Source organism: Symphalangus syndactylus, chromosome 19, assembly GCF_028878055.3.
Source record: "Symphalangus syndactylus isolate Jambi chromosome 19, NHGRI_mSymSyn1-v2.1_pri, whole genome shotgun sequence".
Taxonomy (NCBI): Eukaryota; Metazoa; Chordata; class Mammalia; order Primates; family Hylobatidae; genus Symphalangus; species Symphalangus syndactylus.
In genome coordinates, this window is record NC_072434.2 from 17,805,342 (window position 1) to 17,827,767 (window position 22,426).

The 22,426-nt window shown below is 45.0% G+C and overlaps 2 protein-coding genes across 4 annotated transcripts in view; one reads left to right on the forward strand and one right to left on the reverse strand.

Moving 5' to 3' along the window:
* The first annotated feature begins 766 nt into the window (after nt 1-766).
* DSTYK (dual serine/threonine and tyrosine protein kinase) overlaps nt 767-22,426 on the forward strand; it is a 69,955-nt gene continuing 48,295 nt past the window's right edge. For 2 of the 3 annotated variants that reach the window (XM_055234790.2, XM_055234792.2), the window contains exon 1: nt 770-1,231. In XM_055234790.2, coding sequence (XP_055090765.1) covers nt 967-1,231 — 265 coding nt within the window. In that variant the 5' untranslated portion in view covers nt 770-966. Of the gene's footprint in view, nt 1,232-22,426 lie in introns of all 3 variants that reach the window. The other variant, XM_055234791.2, reaches the window with a different exon arrangement.
* LOC129458692 (large ribosomal subunit protein uL22-like) lies at nt 9,563-10,153 on the reverse strand. Its single transcript, XM_055234810.2, has one exon. It carries the CDS (start codon nt 10,137-10,139, stop codon nt 9,585-9,587), a length of 555 nt encoding a protein of 184 aa, XP_055090785.1. The 5' UTR covers nt 10,140-10,153; the 3' UTR covers nt 9,563-9,584.

A 22,426-nucleotide genomic window follows, 5' to 3' on the forward strand; every position in this document is an offset into this window, starting at 1 on the left:
AGATACAGGTGGGCTCTGTGCCTAGTGAAGAGGGGAGAGATAATTCAGGAAGCAGAAAAGAGGTGACGTCAAGTTTTGCCCCCTTTGTAATTGTGTCCAGGAGTCTGCGACTGTGTGTGTCAATGGAAGTCCTCCATATTAGCAGAAGCCAAGTTAAGATAATCAGAAATAGTTTGGAAGGCTACAAACCTCAACTTCCCCTTACCCAGCCCGGTCTCCCTACTTCAGGAACCCACTGAAGTTCAGCTTACAGCTCTTGTTGATCCTTTCACACCCTTCCTTTCCAAGTCTGGAGAAGGAAAGTTAGAAAAGGGGAACGCAATGGAAACATAAGAGATTTCCCTACTTCCAGGGTACTTTCAGCCGATTCCCCAGTATCTACTGTATCCGAAACACTAGAGAGCCACTTAGGGTAGCCATGGAGATATGACTGTCTTCAGTCTTGTTTCCTTCTTTTTCTCTACAATTAACATCTTTCGCTACGATTTCGGTAAGGCCCCCCACTTCTGCTGGCGCTCAGGTTCTGCAGCTCCTCCCTCTCCTCAGGGACGCTCATAGAGGGATTGGGAACACTTTTCAAAATGAAGAGAGCGCGAAAACACAACAACGAGTGAGGGTTTTCTCCAAAAGGGATCAGTCCCATCCACAGTCTCCCCTTCTCCAGCCTTGAGGTTTTGGCGTTTGGTCCCAGCCCGGACTGCAAGTCCCAGGAGACCCCGCGGCGAGGGTGTCCTCCAGTGATCCTTCCCTCACGCTTCTGGATAGTGGAGAGAAAGGTTCCGATAGCGGCGCACTGCGGTTTGGTTTGTTTGCAACGGCAGTGACGGAGGTTGGGAGCAAGGCTGACTGCAGGCGGGGGCGTCAGGAGGCGGATTCCTCCTCCCTTCGGCACTGGGGGGGGCGGGGAGGAGGAAGGCTGGGCCAGCGGCCGGGGACCGAGCCGCAAAGACAGAGCGGGCAGAGGCGATGGAGGGCGACGGGGTGCCATGGGGCGGCGAGCCCGTCTCGGGTCCCGGCCCCGGCGGCGGCGGAATGATCCGCGAGCTGTGCCGGGGCTTTGGCCGCTACCGCCGCTACCTGGGACGGCTGCGACAGAACCTGCGCGAGACCCAGAAGTTCTTCCGCGACATCAAGTGCTCCCACAACCACACTTGTCCCTCCTCCCCCACGGGCGGCGGCGGGGCCGAGCGCGGCCCTGCAGGCGATGTCGCCGAAACCGGGCTGCAGGCGGGTAAGGAGGGCAGCCCGGAGGGAGAGAGGGAAGGAGAGGCAAATCGGAGGGCGGACCGCACCCCTACCCTGCAAAACAAGCCCGAGAAGAGGCAGGCGGAAAGGGGCAGTCGTGTCGTGTGGCCGGGTCCCCGGGCCTTGACCGGCCGGATCTGGGATGCCTTGGGAGGGCATCCTTCTGAGGAGGGGAGGAAGGGGCCGGCTGAGGGCCCGGCTGGGGGACCGGGAGCCAGGGGCAACCGAGGGCCGGAGTTCCCGGAGCAGGACCCCGGAGACCAGGGTGTGCGCTGACGGAACTGGGGCGGGCCGGCGTTCGGATAGGGTAGCAGTTAATCCGAGGAGTGGGAAAAGTTGCTCTGAGTTGGGGGCGGGCGGATGCGCAGTTGTGGGTCAGAGCCCCAGTTTAGAGATGGATCAGAGGCGGCAGGGAGTCCCGGGAGTCCGAGGAGGCCATGGGACTGTAGTCGGGTATGTGGGTTTGATGATGTGTGTGAAATGTGTTCACACCAATCATGAGGCAGCTGTGAAGAGGGGACATTCTCTAAATAGGGTTGGGGGTCGCCAGAGGAAATCATATCTGATGGGTGCCAGGGAATTGCCAGAGATGTTGCTCATGCTTATGGTGAAGAAGAGAGGGAAGGGATCATTTTGGTCCTGAGCCAGTGGAGAACTAGCTACTCTTGTTCGTCTTGCATGATTCTTTCTAGGATGTGCCAGAGGCCCCCAAACACTTAAAATCGTGCAGTCTTTAATCTTTCCTAACGTCTTGCTTCCTTTTAAACTGCTGTTGGTGGGGAACTGGAGGATTCGTTAACTACTGCGTCTAATTAGGAAATAACTTTAGATTGGAAGGGAGAAGGGTCTGGCATTCCATGTAGATAGATAACTTGGGGACAAAACAGCAAAGAAGTCTGTGGGTTTAATTTAGTGATTCTCAAACTAAAGTGTGTATTAAACTCACCCCAGGGGCGTATTAAAAATGCCATGTTTCATGCTCTAGCTCATAAATTCCGATTTAATAGGTGTGTGAAGTGGGTCCTAAGAATCTAATTTAACATGAAAAGACCCTGAAGAGGCCGGGCGCGGTGGCTCAGGTCTGTAATCCCAGCACTTTGGGAGGCAGAGGCGGGGCGGATCACTTGAGATCAGGAATTCGAGACCAGCCTGGCCAACATGGTGAAACCCCGTCTCTACCAAAAATATAAAAAACTAGTCAGGTGTGGTGGGTGGCACCTGTAATCTCAGCCATTGGGGAGGCTGAGGCAGGAGAATCGCTTGAAACCAGCAGGCGGAGGTTGCAGTGAGCAGAGATTGTGCCACTACACTCCACCCTATGTGACAGAGCAAGACTCTGTCTCAAAAATAATAATAATAATAATAATAATAAAAGTAATAATAAAAGACACTGGGGAATAAGATGCAGGTTAAAATACTTTCAGAACCATGAATTTAGATGCTCATAGCAAATTTGAACACGAGGCTCAGAACTGGATGAATTGTTCTGACTTTGCGTGTTAGGTCTTATATTCCCAAAGTTTTGCACTTAATATCCTACATCCGACTGGGAATCCAGAAATGGTGATAAAAATAAGATACTAAGATCATGACAGGGTCCTAAATGATACCGTTCCATTTAGTTGGTTTGGATAGGAATTTAAAAAGCCTTATTTTACCTTGTAGCATGAAAGGAGGGGGATGACTAGTTTTTCTGAAGTTGTGTTTTTGACATCTTACGTCTAGAAATATACTGTCCCAGAATGGACTTGTAGAGAGAACTAGTATCTGTGAGGCTACCAGAAAACAGCTGATGAGAACGGCTAATGTTTTCTGAGACGATCCCCAGAATGTGCACTTTCACCCGCTCCCATAACAGTGCTTTCCAGAGGTGTCTCCTGCTTGGAAGTTTCTCTCACAGCTTATCTTAAAAAGCCCTTTATTGCTGTTTTTATTTTAAAACAACTATTTATTTTAGACTTGTTTCTAAAACAAAGAGAATCGATTAACCTCAGAGAGATGGAGGTTTTCAAGGCACTTTGGTTGGCTCTTGTTTTTATTCTTTAAAAAACAACTTAAGACATACAAATATACCTTTGCATTTCGCTTCATTGGCTTTTCCAGTTGACTGCATCATGAACTGATCTTTGAGTATTTAACTGTCTTCACCATCTGGAGTCTGTCCAACCCAGATAAAAACCTGGGAGGGTACAGATGGCAGGACTGGGAGCAATTCGGTTTTGTTCCATGAAATGATTCTCTTCCTTTCAGCGTGGAGAGTTTGGGGGTAAAAATGCACCAAGGAAAGTTAGTGAAGGGACACTTAATATGTATATTTTAGGGATGCATTTTCCTAGCTATTTAGATGGTCATGTCAGAAAGTAGAAATCACTCCTAAAAGGACAACTAGCTCTTGTTCTCTCCATTTACAGGCCACCTTTGTAAGGTCAAGTTATTCAGAGACTGTCTCAACTTTCTTTTTTAAATTTTTTGTAAAGATGGGGTCTCACTTTGTTGCCCAGGCTGGTGTCAAACTCATGGCCTCAAACGATCCTTCCACCTCAACCTCCCAAAGTGCTAGAATTACAGTAATCAGCCACCACACCCAGTCCTCAACTTTCTTTTATGAATGTTAGTCTCTGATTAGTAGGAACTTGGGTGTTGAAGGAACACTCAATTCTTAATCCTAACAAACCTGTAGGTTTTAAGCATCATTTCAGAATGGAACTGTGCCTCTAGGTTGATGTAGTATGGTATTTGAGCAACTGAAAGAAGACCAGGGATTAACTCTAAATTTGAAATGATTGGAGTATAAGGATGGTAACAATAGAAAAACAATTTTCATGTCTGTATACCATTTGTAATGCCATATGATACCAAAAATTTTTATTGTCTCACTTTCACCCACAAAAGAGAGTAAAGGACCCCAAAATAATATTTTCCTCTAACATTTTATAGTTCTGAATTCACTGGGGTCAGTGTAGAGAATATGTAATGTACATGATATTTTAGAAGTTAAAAAGTAAGGTTGGGTGCGGTGGCTCACACCTGTAATCCCAGCACTTTGGGAGGCTGAGGTAGGTGGACCACCTGAGGTTGGGAGTTGGAGACCAGCCTGACCAACACGGAAAAACCCCGTCTCTATTAAAAATCCAAAAAAATTAGCTGGGCATGGTGGCACATGCCTGTAATCCCAGCTGCTAGGGAAGGCTGAGGCAGGAGAATCACTTGAATCTGGGAGGCGGAGGTTGTGGTGAGCCGAGATCACGCCATTGCACTCCAGCCTGGGCAGCAAGAGCGGAACTCTGTCTCAATAAATAAATAAATAAATAAATATATAAATAAATAAAGGCTTTGAGCACTTCTGAGGAAAGGCAGGGTGTAGTATTAAGAGTAGCAGAGGGAAAAGTATTTTTCTTTTTCTTTTTTTTTTTTTTTTTTTTTTTGAGACAGTCTCTCTGTGTTGCCCAGGCTGGAGTGCAGTGGCGTGATCTTGGTTCATTGCAACCTTCACCACCTGTGTTCGCGTGATTCTCCTGCTTCAGCTTCCTTAGTAGCTGGGACTATAGGCGCCTGCCACCAGGCCCAGCTAATTTTGTTTTTGTATTTTTAGTAGAGACAGAGTTTTACCATGTTGGTCAGGCTGGTCTCAAACTCCTGACCTCAAGCGATCTGCCTGCCTTGGCCTCCCAAAGTGCTGGGATTACAGGCGTGAGCCACTGTGCCCGGCATGGGAAAGTATTTTTCTTGTTTTATGATCCAGTAAAGTTCCTAGCTGTTGCAATTTGTCATAAGCCTCTCTCGATTTTAAGAAATTGGAGTGGGCCAAGCGCGGTGGCTCACGCCTGTAATTCCAGCACTTTGGGAGGCCGAGGCGGGTGGATCACTCAAAGTCAGGAGTTCGAGGCCAGCCTGGCCAACATGGTGAAACACCATCTCTACTAAAAGTACAAAAATTAGCCAGGCATGATGGCTCGTGCCTGTAACCCCAGCTACTCGGGAGGCTGAGGCAGGAGAATTGCTTGAACCCAAGAGGCGGAGGTTGCAGTGAGTTGAGATCGAGCCATTGCACTCCAGCCTGGGTGTTGCAGCAAGACTCTGTCTTAAAAAAAAAAAAAAAAAAGATACGGGAGTGACTTAAATATGTCTTGTTGGAGTTCTGTGGTCTGTGGTGCCTTCTTTGAATCCTGGTTTCACCTCTTACTAACCAAATGATCTTGGGCAAATCACAACTGTGCTGTGCCTTTATTTCCTCATCTGGAAATAGGGATTATAATGGTACTGATCTCTAGAGTTCTTGGGAGTGAATCTATGTGCATGTTTAGAACAGGACCTGGGCTGGGAGCGGTGGCTCATGCCTGTAATCCCAGTACTTTGGGAGGCCAAGGAGGGCGGATCACTTGAGGTTAGGAGTTTGAGACCAGCCTGACCCTATCTCTACTAAAAATACAAAAATTAGCCGGGCAGGGTGGCAGGTGCCTGTATCCCAGCTACTCAGGAGGCTGAGGCAGGAGAATCGCTTGAACCTGGGAGGCGGAGGTTGCAGTGAGTCAAGATCACCCCACTGTGCTCCAGCCTGGGTGACAAAGCGAGACTCTGTCTTTAAAAAAAAAAACAGGCCGGGTGCGGTGGCTCACGCCTGTAATCCCAACACTTTGGGAGGCTGAGGCGGGTGGATCACCTGAGGTCAAGAGTTTGAGACCAGCCTGACCAACATGGAGAAACCCCATGTCTACTAAAAATATAAAATTAGCCGGGCATGGTGGCGCATGCCTGTAATCCCAGCTACTCAGAAGGCTGAGGCAGGAGAATCGCTTGAACACGGGAGGCAGAGGTTTTGGTGAGCCAAGATTGCGCCATTGCACTCCAGCCTGGGCGACAGAGCGAGACTCCGTCTCAGAAAAAAAACAAAAAAAAACCCAAAAAAAACCAGTGCCTGGTAAGGTGCTATGTAAGTATTAGCTATTATTCAATAAATACCTGAGTGCCTGGTATGTACTGAGCAGTGTGCTGCGTATGGGGGATAAAGAGTCAAATAAAGACATTGGCCTTGGCCTTAGGCCAGTGAAGATCAGTCTTTCCCTTCTATACTTTTAAGAAAGAAAAAATAATTATAATTATCATCAATAATTGTTTATGTTGGATGATGGATTAAAAAGGTCTAAGAAGACTTGAACTTGGTCCTCTAGAAAGTTATAATCTAATCTAAACTATATACGTGTGCAACACATAAAACACGTACATAAAAAAGCAGAATACTAAGGGAGGTTATAAGCATTTTATGTGAGTTATAATTCTCAGGTTTTTTTTATAGCTCTTTGCCTTTGGTGAGCTCACAGCTATGTTTCTCCAACATTCGTCACCTTCTTTTTGTCACACCTTTTAAATGTGGCAGCATTTAAAAGAAGGGGAAAAGCACTAGTGTTTTTAAAATAGGCATTTCCGGCTGGGCACAGTGGCTCACTCCTGTAATTCTAGCACTTTGGGAGGCTGAGGTGGGTGGATCACCTGAGGTCAGGAGCTCGAGACTAGCCTGGCCAGCATGGTGAAACATCGTCTCCACTAAAATACAAAAAATTAGCCAGGCATGGCGGTGCGGGCCTATAATCCCAGCTACTCAGGAGGCTGAGGCAGGAGAATCGCTGGAACCCAGGAGGCAGAGATTGCAGTGAGCTGAGATCATGCCAGTGCACTCCAGCTTGGGTGATAGAGTGAGACTGTGTCTCAAAAAAATAAAAATAAAAATAATAAAATAAAATAAATAGGCATTTTCCTTGGTCGTCTTAGAAATTTGTATGATAAGAAAGTTTAAGTGGCAGAGTGACATTTGGGGAAGGAATGAAAAGTTGGGAAAGAGGAGATTCTTTACAGCTTCATTTTATAGAGCTGTCATCTTTATGGGGTTGAGGGGTGGGGAGAAGCTGGGATTGTGGGGTGGAGCACAGTGACAGCAGTGCTGAGACTGGGATGGGTGTGCTCTGTGGTAGTTTGCCATCATCTGTTTAGAAGAGTTGCCAGTGCATTTCAACATAAGCTCAGTAAAGATAGTGCTATAGTTTTGGTTATTACTTTTAATAAAAGATAATCTATTCTAAGGTAATACCTTAGATTAACAAAATCCCATTTTTCCAAGTATATCCAAAACTTGGTCTTTCTTTCTTAATTTTCTTCCCTCATGGAGGCAGCATTCAGTGGCCAAAAGCAAGCATAGCATTTGAATGAAACCTGGGTTCCTATTCTAGTGCATTCTCTTTTTAACTGTATGACTTGGGGCAAGTTACTTAACCCATTTGAATCTTGGGTTCTTCATATATATAATGGGAGTAATACACAGTGCCACATATTGTATGATTCCATTGATATGAAATATCCAAAATAGGCAAATTCATAGAGATAGAAAGTAGATTAGCGGTTGCTAGGGGATGTGGGGAGAAGAAAATGAGCAGATAAGGGGTGACTGCTAATGGGTATGGGATTTTTCTGGGAGGAGATGAGAATGTTCTGGAATTAAATAGTGGTGATACTTGTACAACTTTGTGAACATACTAAAAGCCACTGAATTGTACACTTAAAAGGGGTGAATTATATCCTAAGAAATAAATAAAATGGGAGTGATAATACCTGCCTTACAAAGTTGTGACATTTGGAGATAATATACCTTAAAGCACAGGCATATAATTAATACTAAATATATGTGGCTGTTTGAGTGCTGTGTGTGTGTGTGTGTGTGTGTGTGTGTGTATGTATGGTGAGCATTGATTTAGAAAGTTGGAACATGGGGTTGGCAGAAGAATGAAAGGAACAGAAAGATGGAATGTGGGACAGAACAATTTTGAGCTAGAGGCAGATTTAGGCCCGAGTCTCTAGGCTCCCAGTCCAATTCCGCTTCTGCGGCTCTTCCTTTGTTCTTTTCTGACCTGGCCATGGGAGTACAAAATACACCCTGGCAGTAGAGAGACTCTGTTACAAATGAGTCATCACCCAGGCTCCACAGCTTACATGGAACCGTCATTGACTTAGTGGGAGACTATCTGATTGAATGAGTATAATGTGGCACTACCTACTCAGGCTCTTATTCTAGTTTCCACTCCCTGACATTTAGGGCATCAGGCCCCTTGTTGCTGATCTTGCTATCTCCTGCTCCCTGGGAGGAAATGGCCTCCCCAGCCACAGTGGCTCTTTGCACCCTTTCCCTTTCTGGCCTTTCTCCTTCCGAATCTTCCTTTCGTGGGGTAATCTGTTTCCCATGGTACAGGTCTGCCTGCTATTTTTGCTGTCGTTGTTGTTGTTTTGAGACAGAGTCTGGCTCTGTCACCCAGGCTGGAGTGCAGTAGCACGATCTTAGCTCACTGCAACCTCTGCCTCCCGGTTCAAGCACTTCTCCTGTCTCGACCTCCCAAGTAGCTGGGACTACAGGCACACACCACCACGCCCGGATAATTTTTGTATTTTTAGTAGACACAGGGTTTCACCGTATTGGTCAGGCTGGTCTGGAACTCCTGACCTCAGGTGATCCGCCCGCCTTGGCCTCCCAAAGCGCTGGGATTACAGGCATGAGCCACCTTGCCCAGCTGGTCAGCTTGCTATTAAAAAGGATTGGGAAATTCTGCCTCCTCCCCTCCCCTCCCCTCCCCTCCCCTCCCCTCCCCTCCCCTCCCCTCCCCTCCCCTACCCCTCCCCTTTCCTTTTCTTATTTTATTTTTTGAGACAGTCTCACTCTTGTCACCCAGGCTGGATCTTGGCTCACTGCAATCTCTGCCTCCTGGATAAAAGTGATTCTCCTACCTCAGCCTCCCAAGTAGCTGGGACTGCAGGCACGCACCAACCACACCTGGCTATTTTTTTTTTTTTTTTTTTTGATAGACATGGGGTTTCACCGTTTTGGCCAGGCTGATCTTGAACTCCTGGCCTCAAGTGATCTGGCCACCTTGGCCTCCCAAAGTGCTGGGATTACAGGCGTGAGCTCCCATGCCCAGCCTGCCTGCTTTTAAAAGAGAAAATATTATTGCCTTTAAGCTTATTATAATTTGCAGTATGTTTAGTCTTAAAAGTCATTACTGATTTCAGTATGGTTAGTTCTTCAGCCTTGCAAGTAGTTTTTACAGAAGGCATGGATTTAAATAAAAATCTTTTACTAGATTAAGAGAACAGGGAATCTTTCTCCAATAAATGCACTTCTCAAAAACAATCCTTTCAGAATAAAACCTAAAAAAAATTTACGGAAATAAAGGGGAATATGAATTTTACCTTTTGCCTGTTACTCAATATAAGCTCTGCTCATACAGATTATGCCTTTATTTACTTTCTTTTCTTTCCTTTTTTTAAAAAAATATTTAATTGTATTTATTTTAATGCTGAATTTACTCCTGTATCATAAGTTTTTGTTTCTTCAATTTCTTCTGGGATAACTTTTTCTTCTGGGCAACCTCCTCTTCTGGTTTAGGAACAATCTGTTCCTTTTCAGTAAGGATCATCTCAGTGTGGCAGAGAGAGCTCACGTATGGGTTAATCCAACCATGAGCTCTGTAGGTCCAGCGGCGCATCTTAGGTGCTTTGTTCACTTTAATATGCCCAACAGCCAGAGAATCTACATCTAAAGCCTTAAGTTCAGCATTACTCTCTGCATTTTCAAGCATGTGCAGCAAAAATTCAGCAAGCTTTTTGGGCCACTGACCTTGTGTCCAGCCCCACTGCTTGGCCTGGGCACACCAACCAATGCAACCATTGTAATGTTGGAATGATACACGCTGTTTCTGTAAAGTGGTATCTTTCAGATACTTCGTGGCTTTTCGTATATGCATACCCTTGATGGCCTGAGAAGTGTCACGAGTATTCTTAAAGTGAACACAAAGATTTGAACCTCTTGGTATGCATGATTTTGTGGGGTTCTCTGGGTCAAGTGAATAGCGAACCATTTTCACAGATTACCTCAGGCCACATAGGGGAAGAGGCCCCTTCCCCTTCCCCTTCCCCTTCCCCTTCCCCTTCCCCTTCCCCTTCCCTTCCCTTCCCTTCCCTTCCCTTCCCTTCCCCCTCTCCCTTCCACCTCTCCCTTTCCCCCCTCCCCTTCCTGAGTTTCCCAAATTTCCTTTTCTGATGCCCAGGCTGGAGTGCAGTGGCGCAATCTTGGCTCACTGCAACCTCTGCCTCCCAAGTTCAAGCGATTCTCCTGCCTCAGCCTTCCTGAGTAGCTGGGATCGCAGGCATGCAGCACCACGCCTGGCTAATTTTGTATTTTTGGTAGAGACAGGGTTTCACCATGTTGGTCAGGCTGGTCTCGAATTCCTGACCTCAGGTGATCCTCCCGTCTTGGCTTCCCAAAGTGCTGGCATTACCGGTCCACCGCGCCCAGCCTTTTGTTTTGTATGATAGCTGTGGGTATGTTTGTTTTAGCCTGCTGACGAGATTGTGTAACCCTAAGGGTAAAGAGTATGTTTTACTCATTTTGTACCCCCTGTAGTGCCTACCATAGTGCTTTGTACATAATGGGCAAATAAATATCTGTTAAATTATTTCCACAGCTGGTGGATATTGGAATGATGTTTTGAAATTAAATGCAATTTAATTCCTTCTTTGGAAGGGCATTTTTTGGCCCCATAGAACATAAGCATTTTTGTAAATTCACACACATTTTACAATCTGGGCCCCTAAAAAAGAACAATGATAGGCATTTGATAGGTGATTAGTTAGGCTGCAGTTGCATTCTTTTTTTTTTCATTAAAAAAATTTTGTTTTTAATTTTGTGGGTACATAGTAGGTTTATATATTTATGGGATACCTGAGATGTTTTGATACAGGCATGCAATGTGAAATAAACACATCATGGAGAATGGGGTACCCATCCCCTTAAGCATTTATCCTTTGAATTACAAACAATTACTTTCTTTAAGTTATTTAAAAATATACAATTGGGCCGTCGTGGTGGCTCATGCCTGTAATCCCAGCACTTTGGGAGGCCAAGGCGGGTGGATAACGTGAGATCAGGAGTTTGAGAACAGCCTGACCAACATGGCGAAACCCCGTCTCTACCGAAAATACAAAACTAGCCAGGTGTGGTGGCATGGGCCTGTAATCCCAGCTACTCAGGAGGCTGAGGCAGGAAAATCGCCTGAACCTGGGAGGTGGAGGTTGCAGTGAGCCAAGATTGCACCATTGCACTCCAGCCTGGGCAACAAGAGTGAAACTCCGTCTCAAAAAAAAAAATTAAATTATTATTGACTATAGGCACCCTGTTGTGCTATCAAGTAGTAGGTGCAGTTGCATTCTATGCCAGTATCCCAAAGAATTATTTTCATGTTCCAAAGAATGACTTCCATGCAATACCAGTAGACCTGAGCTTCACCATGATATGGGAAGTAAATTCTTAATATTCATTCACTCAGCAAATCTTTATTTAATGCCTGACTCTGTACTAGGCACAGGACACATATTGGTGAACCACTCTGTCCAACTAACTGAGATTTCCAAATTGATGTTATGAAGGAAAGAAGGGTTACTGTTTCATCATGTCTCTCCCAGAGGATTTTCTACAAATTGGTTACCTACTTAATCATTAGTTGTCTTTGAGTGTGTAGGGCATATGGAAAGTCGTAAGATTAAATGGCATTGATAAGAATAGGAGTTGAGGCCGGATGCAGTGGCTCACACCTGTAATCCCAGCACTTTGGGAGGCTGAAATGGGCGGATCACCTGAGGTCAGGAGTTCAAGACCAACCTGGCCAACATGGCGAAACCCCATCTCGATTAAAAATACAAAAAATTGGCTGGGTGTGGTAGCTCATGCCTATAATCCCAGCACTTTGGGAGGCCAAGGTAGGTGGATCACCTGAGGTCAGGAGTTCAAGACCAGCCTGGCCAACGTGGCGAACCCCTGTCCCTACTAAAAATACAAAAAAGTATCCGGGTGCGGTGGCGGGGACCTGTAATCCCAGCTACTTGGGAGGCTGAGGCAGGAGGATCTCTTGAACCCAGGAGGCGAAGTTTGCAACCAGCCGAGATTGCGCCACTGCACTCCAGCCTGGATGACAGAGCGAGACTCTGTCTCATTAAAAAAAAGAATAGGAGTTGAAATGTTCTGCCCACTTTCTGACAGTAGAGGAAAATCAGCCTATTTTCTCTTTGATGGAAAAATTATATCATCTTGTTTTTGTGGTTCAAATGCAGAATGCATTTATGAAGATTACTGTTAGAGCTTCTTTCATTTCCGTCTTTCTTAGAAGTTACAGAGAAGCCGGTAGGAAAAGTATGAGGTATGGGTGGATGTGGTTTTTTTGGTTATGGTTGTAAAACCTAAGGTTAATTTGCTCCTTCTTACAGGAAAATAGCCTCTAGGGATTACGGGGTTTGCTTCCTACATGGTGCAGGGAATCTGAGTAGTGTCATTCATAACAACACTACAGAGGGTAAGTCCATGTGGGGGTGCAATTTTTCTATTTTTACCTCGCAGAGCTCTGACTGGAGTGCCCTGGGAGGATGTCCAGTCTCAGCATAGGCCATTCCCAGGCTTGGAGGTTGATTCAGTTCTTTGTCACACAGTTTGGTGATCCTATGGAACCTGGAACTTGACACTTACATGACCAGAGGAGAACAGATGTAGAAATGCTTAAGATATGTGTCTCCTTGCTTTGAGCTATAAATGAGACTCTCTGAAAAAGTTCTCTTATGTGTAATGTTCCTCCAAAGTCCAAACCAAAACTCTTGGAGGGAAAGTTGGTCAGAGCATGCAGACTCGTCAGTATCCCCTGCGGGTTCTGGTTGAAGTGCCCATCACAGGCAGTGTGTTTTTCCATTTGCTTCTCTAGGCAGTGTGAGCAGTTTGGATGTATTCCCCAGCTGTGTGCCACGTGGCTGTGGGAACCTTTTGACCACCACTTTCTTTGGAGTTGGGCTTTATTATAACATGCTTCCGTTCCCTGGGGTGGTGTGCTCTGGGCAGGATGATGGGAGTAGGACTTGAGGATTGTTTTGCTTTTCACTTGTCTAACTAATGATACATCAGAATTGTCCCAAAGAATTATGTCTAGGTTATGTATTTATAAAAGCCTTTGATTTAAAAAAAAAATTCCACTTATTTTAAAAAAGTACTTTCATCCCCAAAGTGTCTAACTTTAGTTTCATCAGATTAAGAGCTTTAGTGCCTGGGAGGCTGAGGCAGAAGAATCACCTGAACCCGGGAGGCAGAGATTGCAGTGAGCCGAGATCATGCCACCGCACTCCAGCCTGGCGACAGAGCGAGGCTCCATCTCAAACAAACAAACAAAAAAAGCTTTATGCCTTATTTATGCCAGACAAATTTCAGTTTAGATCTGTTTTTAGTATTTTCTAGTCTATTTAATGGGGAGAGAATTTCCCAGGGTTTTTTTTGTTGTTTTTTTTAAAATCAAGTCAAACTTGCCAGAGCAAAGACCAAGGCCCTATCACAAATGCAGCTAGGTTACAAGACTATTTTAAATAAAATCTCTTTCTATTCAAATGAGAGGGACAGTGAGAGTGAACCAGTATGGAGTTTACATTTTAGGACTATTCCATATGATATTCTCTAGCCTTAGGGTTTAATATTATGGCGATACCTAGATGCAAGGAGGAATGTGGGGGAATATAGCTAGTAGAAGAAAAGTCATTCTTGTTTTTTAGTATATAAGAACCCCGCTGAGGAAACCTCTTTCACTTTCTTCTGATTGAACAACTGACATGCTCTTCTGGTTCTGTCCAATGGAGAGAATTAGAAAAGTTTTGCTGCTTTAACTTGGAAAAGTGGTTTGTTGGTATAGGATAAAAGTAGTTAGTGTATAATGGCGATATAGTCTCTACCACTAATAAACATAAGGGGCCACTACAGGCAGTGCAAAATCAAAGTCAAGCTTCCTCTGGTGGTTTCTTTCTTTCTTTCTTTCTTTTGAGACAGAGTTTCACTCTTGTTGCCCAGGCTGGAGTACAATGGCGTGATCTTGGCTCACTGCAGCCTCCACCTCCCGGGTTCAAGCGGTTCTCCTGCCTCAGCCTACCGAGTAGCTGGGATTACGGGCATGTGCCACCATGCCCAGCTAATTCTGTATTTTTAATAGAGACGGGGTTTCTCCATGATGGTCAGGCTGGTCTCAAACTCTCGACCTCAGGTGATCTGCCCGCCTCGGCCTCCCAAAATGCTGGGATTGCAGGCATAAGCCATCACGCCTGGCCTTGGTGGTTTCTTATTTAATGAACCTGATGGTTACAGGTAACTTTCATCAGACTGTTCTATACTGGAGCATCATGTTGGTCTATACTGCTTAGACTTGTGGATTTGGATTCTAAGTCTGATCCTAAACTACTTACTTAGATCAATGCCTTGAACTCCCCAGACTCAGAACAAGCAATAGTAAATATCACAGGAAGATTGATGGGATGGAAGGTAATGTGCAGGGCAAAAGTGGAGACAGTGAAGAAACTTGTTGTTCAAATCCTGTTATTGCTGTATTTGATGTATTTTTTTTCCAGCTGGTTTTTCTTGTCGAGAAAAATCCTATCTTTTGATCTCTTTCCTCTGAGATCAAGAGCTGGATATGCTTTGCTAGGTATACCTTTGGATCCTAAAAAAATTATTTTGAAATAATTTCAAACATACATAAGTGTTGCGAGAACAATAAAAGAGTTCCAATACTTGCTTCATGTAAATTTTCTAGTTGTTAACATTTTCATGGATTTGTTCCATCACCCAGTCTCTCTCCTTCCTGATCTGTATTAGATGTAGGCTTTTTTGAACCTTTTGAGAGCTGAGTGCAGATAGGTTTTCTCATCTCCTCTAAACACTCCAGTATGCATTCCTCCCAAACAAGGATGTGCTTTTATGATCATCATACAGCTCGCCAAATCAAGAAATTAGCATGGGTTCAGTACTACCATCCAGTCCACAGACCCTGTTCAGGTTTTGCCAACTGTCCCAACAATGTCTCCTTTTTTTTTTTTTTCCTTTCATCACAGGGTATATGATGTCAACCCATCCCTGGAGATGTTTCTGCACCTTAAATTCACCAGTTTTAGGGCCAGGCGCAGTGGCTCATGCCTGTAATCCCAGCACTTTGGGAGGCCATGACGGGTGGATCACCTGAAGTCAGGAGTTCAAGACCAGCCTGGTCACTATGGGGAAACCCCATGTCTACTAAAAATACAAAAAAAATTAGCCAGGCATGGTGGTGCATGCTTGTAATCCCTGCTACTTGGGAGGCTGAGGCAGGAGAATTGCTCAAACCCGGGAGGTGGAGGCTGCAGTGAGCCGAGATCATGCCATTGCACTCCAGCTTGGGCAACAAGAATGAAACTCCGTCTCAAAAAAAAAAAAAAAATTCACCGTTTTTTGCTTTGCAGTTGATTAGTTTGTGAATTCACCATTTTTTTCCTTTGCAGTTGATTAGTTTGTGGAGAGGTGTTCTTGTATTTCACTGATACCCTGTTTCTCAAAAAACCTCCTTCCAGTAGACCTAGCAGCATTCACTGACAACTCCCACCTGTCTCAGTGATGGGGTTTTTTTGTTGTTGTTTTCTTTTTACAGGCAAGGTCTTGCTCTGTTACCCAGGCTGGATGGAGTGCAGTGGTATGATCATAGCTCACTGCAGCCTTAATCTCCTGGGCTCAAGCAATCCTGCCTCAGCCTCCCTAGTATCTGGGACTACAGGCACATGCCACCGTGCCTAGCTAATTTTTATATTTTTTGTAGAGATGGAGTCTCACTCTGTTGCCCAGGTTGGTTTTGAACTCCTAGGCTCAAGCGATCCTCCTGCCTCAGCCTCCCAAAGTGCTAGGACTACAGGCATAAGCGACCGTGTGCAGCCCAGTGGTGATTTTTATATCCATCATTCCTTCTATATGTATTAGTTGTAGTCGACTGTAAAGAAGAGCTTTCCTTTTCTCTTGTTTATTTAATCAGTGTAGACTTGTGAATTTTTTCAATGGATTGTAATATCTTTCTATCACTTTTTATTTTTATGCGTAAATTGTCCCCACTTTGGTGAGTGAGTTTCCCTTCAAGCTGGTTCCTATGTCCTTTTGACATATTCCCATCTTTGGATCATCGTTAATGCTTATAAACTGTTACACACTGCCTTCCAAATGCCAGAAACTAAGCCCTCTGTGAAGCATGGGATTGGCTTCCTTCAAGGAACTACTTCCATCTCTGCGTCCCATACATTAAAGCCTCAACTGCCAGCTGTGATTCTGTTCCCTCTGTAGTGTGACCAGTCTCAGGAGCAGTTTCACCCAGAAAGGAGCTTGTTCAGCATGCTGCTGAGTGCGTTCCCATTTCACATGGCTCCCAGGGAGTATCAGCCCCTAGGGAGGCGGTCTCCTCTCCCCGGGTGCCAATACTATCTGCTTCTTAAAAGCTGTGAGAGATCTTAACGTGGTCCTGACATAGAATAATTTTAGAGAGACTTCTGCCAACTTGACTTTTCCGATTCCAGCAAGAGCTTTGCCTACTAGAGTGCATTTCAGTCTCTAATCTTCAATAACCATCCCCTTCAAAAGAAATAGCATGTACTACTTGGTCCTGAAGATTCTGAAAGCCAGATTACCTAAGCATCTCTTTTCCTTAAATGAGGGCCTCCTTGTCAGTCTTTAAAATTTAGCTGAAGGTCAGAGAGCTTGTTTAGAAAGTATAAATAAATATTTCTGGACTGAATTTTTTCTCTCTCAGCCCCTGGAATTTTTGTAGCTCAGTACTTTGAAGCTTGTGGTAGAATTGACTGTAGTAGAAAGACTATATAAGATTACTTTTTCAATTTAGGATTTGTTCTTTTCTCTACTTTTGGTATAGATAGTAAGAAATAAAACATCACTACCTATTTGCGGAAATGCATATTTGTGTCACTGCTTGCCTCAGTTAACTATAAAATCCTTTGTTTTTCATTCACTTTCAGAGGGGACTTAAGTTGACTTCCCATAAAAGCATGGAAAATTCAATGTTAGAAGTGATATTTTTGGCCAGGCATGGTGGCTCACACCTGTAATTTCAGCACTTTGGGAGGCTGAGGCAGGCAGATCACCTGAGGTCAGGAGTTTGAGATCAGCCTGGCCAACATGGTGAAACCCTGTCTCTAAAAAAAAAAAAAAAAATTAGTGGCACTTGCCTGTAGTCCCTGCTACTCGGGAGGCTGAGGCACGAGAATCACTTGAACCTGGGAGGTAGAGGTTGCCCTGACCCGAGATCATGCCACTGCACTCCAGCCTGGGTGACAGAGCTGGAGTTTTGGCACACGCCTGTAGTCCCAGCTACTTGGGAGGCTGAGGCACAAGAATTGCTTGAACCAGGGAGGTGGAGGTTGCTATGACCTGAGATCATGCCACTGCACTCCAGCCTGGGTGACAGAGCTGGAGTTTTCTTTTTTTGAGCTCTGTCTCTGTCTTTTTTTTTTTTTTAGGTCAGGCATGGTGGCTCACGCCTGTAATCCTAGCACTTTGGGAGGCTGAGGTGGGAGGGTCGCTTGAACCCAGGAGTTTGAGACCAGCCTGGGCAACATAGTGAGACCCCATCTCTATTTAAAAAAAAAAAAAAAAGTGAGATTTTTAAAACTACCGAAGGAGGGAAATCCTTGGGTACCAGGAACAAGTATTGCAGTAATAACTCTGTTGAGACCTGAATTAACTCTGAAGTCCATGTTAACTTTATGAGCTGCAGGAGTATAATAAAGCAAAAGCATTTTCTATTTCACCGACTTTTATGGTGCCTTCCCTACCTTGGACATAGACTGTACCTTAAGAGCCTTCAGTTACCTTTCACAAGTATGTATTATTGATTGGTAGTGGCTGAAAGGTGTGATAGATTTCCTTACTCATCTTAAGGGTCATGGCCAACACTTCTCTAACAAAAGACAGTTTAACAAGAGAAAAGCATAACAAATTTATGTGACACGGGAGCCTTTAGAAATGAAGTCACAAAGACCCAGGGAAAACTGTCTGTTTTTTTGCTTAGGTTTGATGAAGAATTGACTGCTGTGTAGAAAGTGATTGGACAGTAGGACATGATCTAATGGTAATAGACTGAGAAACCCAGCAAGGCTGGTCTGCTCAGGTTATTCTTGGGCTCTCTATGTGCATTCCTTTCCCCAGGGTGTGGGATGTGGCAGGTCCTCTCTGGAATGAGCGTCTTCAGAGGACAAGAGAGCAACCTTTCTAGTTTTATGGCTTGCTTCAGAGAAGAGGATTTCTAGTTAGTTCCTTTTTTTTTTTTTTTTTTTTTTTTTGAGATGGAGTCTCACTCTGTTGCCCAGGCTGGAGTGCAATGGCACGATCTCGGCTCACTGCAGCCTCTACCTCCCAGGTTCTAGCGATTCTCCTGCTTTAGCCTCCCAACTAGTTGGGACTATAGGCACATGCTACCACGCCTGGCTAATTTTTGTATTTTTAGTAGAGGTGGCGTTTTACCATGTTGACCAGGCTGGTCTGGAACTCCTGACCTCAAGTGATCCACCCACCTGGACCTCCCAAAGTGTTGGGATTACAGGCGTGAGCCACTGTGCCCGGCCAGGGTTTCTAGTTTCTATGGTCTTGAGGAAGAGGAATTCTGGTTTCTGTGAGTAGCTTAGGGGGAGAAAAAGGGGAGGCAGACAGGAAGCCAGGAGAAGGTCAGAGAGTAACCTTGCTTCTGAAGCCTTCCAATCTCCTTTAGTTCAAAGTGCTCAGCATGCCAAAGCACCATACTTTGGGGTATTGTTTTCTGAGCCTGACGGGATGGAAAATAGGCAAGAAGGAGAGTGTGTTGCTACAAATCGATTGCCATTACCCCAAAAACAATTTAAATAAAATATCTATCCTAAAGAGTCACTAGCAACAGAAACAGGTCATGAGTATTTCCTCCCTCCCATCTTCTCTTTTCAGAGTAGTCACCCAAACAGTAATACACACTCACTGTTGAGCAGAGCACTAAGAATTTCTCTGAAAAGAGCCTACTGTTTCTCTTAGCAAAGAGACTTTAGAGATCTCAGGTAGAATAACATTTTTTGAAAGTGCGTACCAGCCAGTGGTAATGCTGCGGTTTTCTCCATATGCTTTATTCCTCATGGTTTGGGGCAACTTTCACAGGGATTTTATCAGTCTGCTTTACATTGAGGTCCTACAGTTACTAAATTGCATTTGACCCCATATTGGAAAACACTGTGGCATTGGGGCATTGTCTACTGGCCCCCAGAGATCTAGGTACAGTTCCTGCTTATCTCTGCAGTTCGCTGCTCAGAGAAGTGGAGAAACCTGAGCTGTTTTTTGTTTTTTCTTTTTGAGACGGAGTTTCGCTCTTGTCACTCAGACTGGAGTGCAATGGCATTAGCTCACTACAACCTCTGCCTCCCGGGTTCAAGCAATTCTCCTGCCTCAGCTTCCCGAATAGCTGGGATTACAGGCGTCGGCCACCATGCTCGGCTAGTTTTTGTATTTTTAGTAGAGATGGGGTTTCACCATATTGGCTATGCTGGTCTCGAACTCCTGACTTCAGGTGATCCACCCGTCTTGGCCTCCCAAAGTGCTGAGATTACAGGTGTGAACCACTGCGCCCAGCCTGGTTTGGTTTTTTGAGCATCCATTTCCTCATCTTTATTATTATTATTTTTTGAGGCAGGTGACTCACCCAGGAGAGTCTCACAGTAGCGTGATCACAGATCACTGCAGCCTCGATCTCCCCAGGGTCAAGCAGTCTTCACACCTCAGCCTCCTGAGTAGCACACCACCATGCCTAGCTGATTTTTTTAAATTTTTAGTAGAAACAAAGGCACGGCGGGGGTTGCTCCCTTTGTTGCCCAGGCTGGTCTTGCACTTCTGAGCTCCATCCATCCATCCGTGTCGGCCTCCCAAAGTGCTGGGATTACAGGCGGGAGCCACCATGCCTGGCCCATTTCTTCATTTTTATTTTTATTTTTATTTTTTTTTGAGACAGAGTCTCGCTGTGTCACCCAGGCTGGAGTGCAGTGGCGCAATCTCGGCTCACTGCAAGCTCCGCCTCCCGGGTTCCCGCCATTCTCCTGCCTCAGCCTCTCCGAGTAGCTGGGACTACAGGCGCCCGCCACCACGCCCGGCTAATTTTTTTGTATTTTTAGTAGAGACGGGGTTTCACCGTGGTCTCGATCTCGTGACCTCGTGATCCACCCGCCTCGGCCTCCCAAAGTGCTGGGATTACAAGCGTGAGCCACCGCGCCCGGCCCCATTTCTTCATTTTTAAATGGAGTTAATAATCGTCCTTGTCTTGTAGAATTGTGAGCATTAAATGAGATGAAGCAAATAAAGTGATCAATACATAGAAAGGGCTCAATAAATGTTATGTAAAACAAAAACCAAAATAGGTTGCTGCTTTAGTTGTTCTTCTCTTCCATCTAGCTTGAAACTTTTGTTTAGAAGTAAACAAAAATCAAAATCTGTATTAAGAACCACCACCAAGAACAACAACAACAAAAGCCTTGGTTTGCACTTAAGACAATTTGATATGATTTTTCCTCCAGCCAGAGTTGGCAGGGTTAATGTGAGCCAGCTGAGAAGCCATGCTGTTACCTTCTGGCAGCCCATATGCAGATGCTGTTGTATTAATTACAAAAGAAAACTCGATTAACTTGGAAGTCCTTTAACTGTCAGTGAGGCAGCTGCTCCAGCTCTGAAACAGGTTTTCTTCCTCCCTCCTACTGTCAGTCTACAGCTTTTAATCTCTTCTTTAGAGAACTGCTAAGACTGCACTGTAGGTCCCCAGAGCCCCTGGCTAGTTCAGTCTACTTTTTGATTTGCAGTTATAGTGGTCCAAGGGGCGCTTGCATAATTAAATTCACATATAATTTAAAATAAAATAAAAACAACCATACCAACCACCCATCCCCCTCACATCATCGTTCTTTCAGCAGTTAAAACCTGGCATTTTAGAACTGGAAAGCATGTTAAAGATGGTCTAATCCAACTCCACCCCCCTCCATTTACCGACGAGCATTTCAAGGCTCAGAAAGATCGAGTGGATTGCCAAGGTCACAGAGCTAGTCAGAGTTGCAAAGCCTGCCTTCATTCTCGTGCTGTTCCCGCTTCCATATTGCACTCCGCATCACTGAGCAGTGTGTGAGAATCCAGGAGTAAAACCATCTGCTTTCAACTTCATTTCTCTCCATGCCCTTGTTCAAATCTGGTAGAGATGTCAAATGGATGAAAAAGCTAAAGATTTAGTGGGAAAAGCAAAGGGCTTGGATAGTGACGTGTTGGAAAACAGAGATGGTGATGTTTGCCATAGACTTCTAACAGTGTACTGGGATCAACTTCAGCACTCTTTCCTATTGCGCTGGTCTTTGGTTGTTTTGACAGTAGCAAGTTTATTTGTGGTGACTTTTTGTAGGAAAGATGGAAGGGGGAAGTGTTCATTTGGGTCAGATGAATAATGGGGTGTGTCTGCTCTAGTTTTGGCTGATGCAGCCTGTTTCATTGGCTGTCCTGTAGTTGACACTTTGTTTCAGAGGTGCAGAGGCTCTCCCTCTCATCCTGAAAAGTGATTTAGTTGGTTTTCTTCTCTATTATCCACTCTCCTGGTAGTAGCAATAACAAAGATTATTTAGGTTTGTTGGTCTTTTTGTGATGAAACCATTTTTATTATAGGAATTTAAAGGTTGTCAGTATGTATTCACACATAGACATGTGAAAATCTGGGGAGGACTGGGAATAGAAGAAAGCTAGGAAGTGTAGATGAGGTGAAGACAGTCTAGCTGGACTTCTCACTGCTCGAGCTGAGACTATGGTAGTTAAACTCCACAAGATGAATGGAAGGGTCCTATTCTTGTTTTTTATTTTTATTTTTGAGATGGAGTCTCGCTCTGTTGCCCAGGCTGGAGTGCAATGGCGTGATCTTGGCTCACTGCAACCTCCGCTTCCCGGGTTCAAGCGGTTCTCCTGCCTCAGTCTCCCGAGTAGCGGGGATTACCACTGCGCCCGGCTGATTTTTTGTATTTTTAGTAGAGACAGGATTTCGCCATGTTGGCCAGGCTGGTTTCGAACTCCTGACCTCAGGTGATCTGCCTGCCTCCGCCTCTCAAACTGCTGGGGTTACAGGCGTGAGTCACTGCACCTGGCCGAAGGGTCCTATTCTTTTATCCACATGAAGGAGGTTTTTAGGAGTGATGATTGCTCTTAAACTATTCATCATGATACTGGACTTTTCAAAGTACTCAGTGGATTTGCTTACAGCTTTCTATAGGTAGCTCTCCCCACTAAATGGGTTCTCAG